General features: G+C 42.2%; 1 protein-coding gene across 1 annotated transcript; it reads right to left on the bottom strand.

The window, feature by feature from the left end:
* Positions 1–802: 802 nt before the first annotated feature.
* On the bottom strand, positions 803–7,867 carry LOC118386738 (cell division cycle-associated protein 4-like). The gene is made up of 2 exons (XM_035774505.2): positions 7,630–7,867; positions 803–2,799 (listed from the first exon to the last, which is right to left on the bottom strand). The coding sequence occupies exon 2, from the start codon at positions 2,790–2,792 to the stop codon at positions 1,986–1,988; it is 807 nt and encodes a 268-aa protein (XP_035630398.1). The 5' UTR covers positions 2,793–2,799; positions 7,630–7,867; the 3' UTR covers positions 803–1,985.
* Between the last annotated feature and the right edge of the window lie 403 nt (positions 7,868–8,270).

The raw sequence follows: 8,270 nt of genomic DNA, 5'->3' as shown, positions 1-8,270 counted from the left end.
CCTATGATTTTGGAATGGGATGTTGAACGAGCAGGTGTACACATACTTTTGGTCATGTAGTGTATATATGAAACACAGGCAAATCATGTTTTTGACTGCACTGAGCCTTTAATATGGCATACCAGAAGAGTAACATAACTTTTCTGGAAGTTTGTCAAAAGCCTAGAGGCGTTACTACAGATCCTGGATACGATTCCAGGCTGTATCACAACCGGCCGTGATTGTGAGTCCCAGAGGGCAGCGAACAATTGGCCCAGCGTCGTCCGGGTTAGGCAGAGGTAGGCCGCCATTGTAAATAAGAATGTTCTTAACTGACTTGACTAGTTAAATTAAAAAAAATTAAAAACATTGAAATCGGGTCCTTAGTTCTTGGGTTGTGATGACATTTGATTGTAGCGACATTACCCAATACCTGGTAACCTTGTCAAGAGGCTCAGCTCTATTGGTATAACGGTGAGGGGCTTGAGATAGAGAAGTGCAAAGGAAGGGTGTAGTGACCTTAACCTAAGAACAACCTCATTAAGCGGTCCGGAACTTGTCATAACAGCTAAGGTATTGGGGTTGACATTCAAGTCTGGGACTGGGATTCAAGTCCTGGTTAGGGCTGTCCTTGAATTCACTGCAGTGTCTGAATTCCTAGCGGTACGTCAGTAGTTGAAATCGCAAACAGCAGGAATGATTTTTTTTAAGCAGGAAATCCTACGAATTTGAATCAGAGACGTGATTGTTTTGAATAAGAAAAGGGCTCTTTCGTTCAAAGATTGGCAGAAAAACTCAAAATACTGGATAAGCACACAATTCATTCATATGATTTTGGAACCTTTATTAAAAATGGTATAAACTGCTAGTTTACTCATGAAAAGCAGAATCTTCAAGCTCATTGTCATGCATGTCAACTTCATTATAAAAAAAAAGAAACGTGGCATCTCCCACCTCATGGCTGTTTACTCATGGCTGTTTAATCAGAAATCAGTTGTTTACTCACAATATTATCTTGTGGCCGAGTGCAGGCTTTGAACGTGGTACAAAATAAACCACTCTGTTGGAATAGGTCTGCTGAAAAGCACAATACTTTGCACGTTCTCAGATTGATTTGAATAAGGTCATTACATCACTAAAAGTATGCAAAGAAAGTCAAGAAACAAAATACAAATTGATGTTTGAAAGGGGAAAAGCTTCTGCAACCGTTAGTATTGCCAAGGTTGAACATCATATGATTGAAATGAATAAATAAGTAATCACTGAAAATTAGACATATACCCATTATAATTATTCACTTATAAGGAGACAATATAAGAACTTATGTAACTTTAATAGCAAACAAATGGCACCACATGCTAGGTGACAGCTAGCCGCAGTGCAAGATGGAACTGTCTGGCTCAAGAAGGCCATGTGTTCATTAGGAATACTGTACATAGTGCATATAGCACCAAACCCTAGACCAAGATCACATTGTGAGCATACTGAACATAATTCACGTTTTCAACAATGCCTATTTGCTCTTGTAGCTCAAAGACACAACCAAAGATAAACCTGTGAAAGACTAGGTAAATTAGTCCCTAATCACACATTGAGCTTTTGTGCAATCGTTCTTGCTTACAAATGTAAAAAATAAAAAAAGACAGCCGAGAACAATTCCCAGACTGTCTCTATAGTAAAACATATATACTTTAACTACACATATTTTCTTTAAAAAAGATTATTAATGTAAATGTTGTGCTGCTCTGAATTCATGTAGTGTAATAGGTACAATAATTTAAACCAAAAAGAGTACATATTGAAATACAAAGTAAACATAATAAATAAGTATGGTGAACTTCAGAAACAGTTAACCTCTCGGATAAAAAAAAAATGGCATTGCATGGAGACGGATATCACTCAGTTTCCATACAGAGGAAGGTATGTAGATACTGCATGTTCACACATACAAGACAAAAAGTCAGAGGCACAAGTTCAACCAAACAGTCAAGTTTTAAGTCTATAAGCTAAGAGCCGACAATGATCTCCATAATGTGGTCAAGTTCACTGAGATCGGTTCTACAGCTGGAGTTGGACGTGGGGCCATGGGAGGAGGCCATGCTGTCCAGAAGGTTGTAAGGCCCCATCTTGGGGGTGCTCTGAATGCTTGTGAGCATGGTGTCCAAGTCATAATACGAGGCATCAACGGCTGAGAACAGCTCCTCTAGTGCCGGGTCTGACCCAGGGGTGCCATTTTTGATCTCGAACGTCCCAAACACCTGCCCCATCACTGTTTTAGCCCCCTGCCCAGACTCGACCTCTGAACCGGAGTCTTTGATGACCCGGTCCTCTACCGCCGCCATTCTCAGTTCTGCCCTGTCCCAGCAGTGGTCGATGGTCCCCAAGAGGGCCGGGGCCCCGTCGCTAAATGTCACAGAACAGAGAGCCTCGTCCGTTACCACTTCTTCCTCGCGGCAACCATCGTAGCCCATCACCGAGTAGAGCTTGGGCCCACCGCCCTGCTGCTCCAGCACCGATGACCGACACAAAACCTCGGTGGCCACCAGGTGGTCAGATGGGCCAGAGCCGCCGAAAACCTCAGTGACCAACTGCCAGCTACCGTCATGGGTCATCTCCTCCTGGATATGGCGCACCGTGTTGGCAATGAGGACCGAGCGGCACATGTTGGGCTCCACCAGCATGTGGCACAGCTGCAGCTTGATCAGAGACATGTCCAGCAGGGACTGGCGCTGCCGGCTGTACAACGCCGCCTTGTTGTCCGTCGCCGCGTCCACACTGTCAAAGAACTTGCGTTTGGTGCCCTTGGAGTACATGTTGGCCCTGTGGGTGGAGCCAAATAGGACTTTGGTTAGAACATAAAGCTTTTTAATAATTAGCCTTTTCCATTCACTTGTTTAGCATGTTAAGCTTAGTATTTCAGTGTTTTATATTGTTCTGTAAAGATGTCAAAAGCCCTATTTACTTATTGTAATAAGATTTCTTAATAAAACATACTAGAATATCAAGATTTCAAAAGGCTGTAATGACAATTTGCTAAGGCTAGAAATTAAAATGTACATCCCGAGTGCACCTGAAAATCAAATATATTATCAATAATGTACTTGTGTTCATTTACTTGACCTTTCCTACGGGTACGGACAGGCACATACACGAGGCGGGTTCTGAACTAGCTACATTACTGAACTAGCTCTCGAAACTAAGCGGCATTCTTGTTTAAAAATACATATTTCTCACTGATATGAAAGGTCCTTATCCTTCAAAATCATACCGCAAGCGACACGTCTTAATGTTCAGATTGAGCATCGGGGCTCTTAACAAAACTCCTCTGTAAAGACGACACCTTCGTCCAATGACTCCTATGTGTAATCTAATGGAACTGAGAGTTATGATGGGTATTGAACAACTGTTTCTGTTCTTAAAACTCTCAGGTCTTTTCAGACAGACCTGGAAGGTGCCAGCTAAGTGGAAAATCCAACTTAGATCACCACTGATAAAGAAATATATAATTTGCTACCAGAATTCTTGTGATTGGAGCACACTAGCTCTCCAGTCTTGAAACCGATAACAAGGCTTGTGTTACGGTATAGGGAAAGAAAGAGGAACAATGGCAGAAAGGCATTCGTCTGAACTGATACTATCTCTGCCGATTATCTGGGCCAACGGCCACATCTTCTAATATGACATTTTAGTAAATGCCTTTTAAGACAGAAGGAGTCAAAAAAATAAATGTTTACGGGCAAAGAGTTACATCAACTAAAAAAACAGTTTGTTAACTGTCAAGAGCATATTCCAACCAATGTCAGTATTGGTAAATCATTTTCAAAAGTACATACTGTGGCCCTAAAATAAAACACATACACAGATTTGTTTTAGCCATTTGCAAGAAAGGTGAAACATGAAGATGTGGAAATTGGACCTTTGTCAATTCAAGCATAGTGGCAATAGAAAGAAATAACCCACTTCTGATGCAAGCATTAGTAATATTAACCCAAAATATCACACCGAGTACCAATAAAATGGCAGACACGCACTGAAAATGGCTAAACAGCACTTTGTACATACATCCAGAACTGAGACGAGTGTTGGACACTTGCCTCTAGCCACGGCGGCCAGCCAACCAGAGCTGCGGGAGCCTAAAAGTGACAAACATGCAACTAGAGCAGGGACAACACATGACAGTTCCAGCATGTCAATGCACATTACATCCAATGTCACTGGGTGACCCGTGTGTGTGTGTAGAGGGGGGAGGGGAAGACACTAGAACTCAGCTACTGGGACCAGGTGCTGAGGAACTATGAAAGGCTAATAACAATGCCCGCTTTACCTCCTCAATGCCAAGTTGTTTGTGTCACATCGGGTTAGAACCGTCGTTGTTTGAGCTACAGGAAGCGGGAAGGTAGTATGCATCGTTTTGAACACCAAACCAACAAACTGTTACCGTAATTTCCGGACGATAAGCCGCTACTTTATTCCCTACGCTTTGAACCTTGCGGTTTATACAATGACGCGGCTAATTTATGGATTTTTCCCGCTTTCACAAGATTCATGCCACCAAAAAACTGAGCACCGTCACATAATGTGACGTAAATCAAGCGCGCTCAAACTTCCCATCATTCTGATTACGGTAGTAATTGTGTCACCCTCATCATGGCAAAGACACGGAGAAATGCATATGATGCAGCTTTCAAGTTGAAGGCGATCGATCTGGCTATTGGAAAAGGAAATAGAGCTGCTGCACGGGAGCTTGGCCTTAATGAGTCGATGATAAGACGTTGGAAACAGCAGTGTGAGGAACTGACTCAGTGCAAAAAGACAAACGCTTTCAGAGGGAAGAAAAGCAGATGGCCCAAGTATTTGCAGCCACTCGACATCAGTGTAAATCGTGCATTTAAGGTGGCGCTCCTTGTCCAGTGGGCGGCTTGGATGACAAGTGGGGAGAAATCCTTCACTAAAACGGTCCGCATGCGAAGAGCAACTTATGGTCAAGTCTGCCAGTGGGTCCTGACAGTGTGGAGCACTGTCAAAAAATCCACTATCCTCAACGGGTTTCGAAAGGCTGGACTGCTGCGTGTTGAAGGTGCAGCATGAGCTCAGCGGGGTATTTGCCTCCGGATGAAAGTGACGAGAGCGACAATGAAAACGATCCAACATCGGTTGAAGCAATTCTGAGGCAATTCAACTCCGACACAGAAGGAGATGACTTCAGTGGTTTCAGTGCACAGGAGGAGGAAGATAGTGACCAAGTTCATTTGTTTCAAGTTCATTTGTTTCAATGTACCGGTAGGCACCTGCGGCTTATAGACATGTGCGGCTTATTTATGTACAAAATACACATTTTTTAATAATTCAGTGGGTGCGGTTTACATTCAGGTGCGCTTAATAGTCCAGCAATTACGGTAGTTGCAGGCGAAAACTAAGAACCACATACATAATGCAAAAAATATATAATGTTGAAGGGTGGAATCGTTAAGCAAATTACAGGATTTGTTTGATAGTCAAAGATCACAGGAGGAAATCTCCTGACCCCTCCTGTCTCAGCCTCCAGTATTTATGCTGCAGTATTTTATGTGTCGGGGGGCTAGGGTCAGTTTGTTATATCTGGAGTACTTCTCCTGTCCTATTCGGTGTCCTGTGTGAATCTAAGTGTGCGTTCTCTAATTCTCTCCTCTCTTTCTTTCTCTCGGAGGACCTGAGCCCTAGGACCATGCCCCAGGACTACCTGACATGATGACTCCTTGCTGTCCCCAGTCCACCTGACTGTGCTGCTGCTCCAGTTTCAACTGTTCTGCCTTATTATTATTCGACCATGCTGGTCATTTATGAACATTTGAACATCTTGGCCATGTTCTGTTATAATCTCCACCCGGCACAGCCAGAAGAGGACTGGCCACCCCACATAGCCTGGTTCCTCTAGGTTTCTTCCTAGGTTTTGGCCTTTCTAGGGAGTTTTTCCTAGCCACCGTACTTCTACACCTGCATTGCTTGGGGTTTTAGGCTGGGTACCTGTACAGCACTTTGAGATATCAGCTGATGTACGAAGGGCTATATAAATAAATTTGATTTTACAACCGTTAGCTGTAAGGATAACACATAACATTGAAGGGGGGGTCAGTCAAGGTTGAGATGAAGGCATGGGAGATTAGCCTACCTGACACAAGAGCGTCATCCCAGCACTGTAGAGACATTGACCAGAATGCAAGACGACACATTCTCTACAGCGTGACTAAACTACACCACATGTCAGGGGACACACAGCAGCAGCTATTTCACTTCCTTGCCCATTTGCAGTCATTTGAGAAAATTACATTGTTTTTAGGGCAATGTGGAAGTGACTTACTGAAAGTGAAATGACATTTATGTTTCAAAAAAAGAAGTTGCATCTATGTACTTATTTCCCACACCTTAAATCGTGAAGCAATTCATGATTTTCCAGGGTGAATAAACCCCCCGATGCCTCTTGTATGGCAAATTGCAACAAAAATCTTTACAGGTCAACTGATGTTTAAATTGCCTACAGTGGATTGGATTTATTTTAATACACAGCACTGCAGTAACAAACCTATTGGACAGTTGAGTTCCCGGTGTTTGCTTTGACAGTAACATTAAACTCCAAGAGGGCCTTAGACTGATTGACATTTTTATAAGAAAAAAAAGCCCATTTTAAAAGAAAAAAAATAACTGCCAAATAAAATGAACATCTGCCCTTTTGGCCACATATTATCCCTCAAAAAAATGTTGCCGTTTAGTTGCTGCAGTCAACTGCGGTATTGTGGACACAGTAATTGCAGAGAATTTAATTGCAGTGTTCCTCCCCTCTCATGTATGAATCATGATTTTACTGCTGTGAGAATGTAGCCAGAGCTCGTCATCATCTGGCCAGTAATGGCAGCACTGTTACCACATCAGGACGTGGGGCGAACGGAGGAGTTACATGAACATGGGTGGAGCGTCCACAGAAGGGAGGCACCATGCTTTGTTAGACGTAGCAGTATGTGGACCTATTTCAACACTTCCACAATGTAAGAGGCCTGGAGGGTGGCATTTGAAAACACTGAAGATTAGCTACTAGGTTGTATCCTTTACATCCACTGGTGTAGAGGTCAAATGATCCCTTACGAAAAAAGATTGCAGTCAGAGTGCAGTATGCGGAAAATACTGTGTCAAAAAAGTTTACAGTATAACATACATTATTATAAGACCCACAAAACTTGGTCCACCACGATAAATTACTTTACATGTTGTTTGTGACATCCTCTTAACTTACTTTTTAGACACGAACATAAAAACCTAGAGGGAAAAGGAGGCCATTTTGAATTGACAATCTAACGTTATTCTGGCCAAATTATGGTCGCCGGGAGGCGCCAACAATTAGTTTTAAAATGTATCCTGGGACCACGTCTGGATGTAACACATCAAAGTGCTGATTTATTACCAGTCTGCTTACTGGTACCAGAGGTTACAGTGTAACAAATATCTATGGAAAGCATTAAATACCGCTCGTAAAACTCCATGATAATTTACGTTCGAAATCGACCGCGCATTTGAAACACTTTCGGGGGACTTTTATTTTTAAAGAGCAAACTGACCATTTAAAACTCGTTACACTCAACACACATTTACGTAATGCATATTTCAATGTGTTGGGCTTACCTTTACAAAATCAGTTTTTTTAGCCGAGGGTTCATGTGATCTTCGCGAATAAACAAATGAAAGGCGTAGCTTCCACCGACACAGATTGCAGTCGAAGCACTGCTGCTTGTCGTGAGCGGACACATAGGTCTTGATCGACAGGCCGTCTGTTGAAATGGGGGAAAACATTAATAAAAGCCACACTGAAGAAACAGGAGACGCCACACCAGTATTTTGCCAGCAGCACAAATGATGACGACAAGTTGTTATGGTAATGAAGAAACCTTCAAAATAAAAGACTCCATTTCAATGTGGATAACTCAAAGACATTGAATTTTGGCCACTTTTATTGTGCCAACAAGAAAATGCATTAGGTTGTTTAAGTAAACAAATAAACAAATATGGTTTTCACATTTATTTTAACAGAGAAGTCATACTGAGACTAGGATCTCTTTTACAGATGAGCCCTGCATAAATACTTGAAACACATACAATACACAAAATTACAAAACACTAAGAAAAACAGACACATTTATCAACAGAGATCATTACTCTGAACTGACCAAGGGGGACAAGATCATCTAATAATCTGTAAATTGTTCCACATAAAGGGGGCAAAAAAACTAAAAGCAGGTTTATCCAACTCTGTGGAGACCGAAGGG

This window comes from Oncorhynchus keta, chromosome 8 (genome assembly GCF_023373465.1).
Source record: "Oncorhynchus keta strain PuntledgeMale-10-30-2019 chromosome 8, Oket_V2, whole genome shotgun sequence".
NCBI lineage: Eukaryota > Metazoa > Chordata > Actinopteri > Salmoniformes > Salmonidae > Oncorhynchus > Oncorhynchus keta.
The sequence above is the reverse complement of the archived record's forward strand: the minus strand, read 5'-3'. Positions and strand labels throughout refer to the sequence as shown.

Bases quoted from the DNA above. Each gene is read 5' to 3' on its own strand.
- LOC118386738 (XM_035774505.2), bottom strand. From the start codon at position 2,792: ATGTACTCCAAGGGCACCAAACGCAAGTTCTTTGACAGTGTGGACGCG.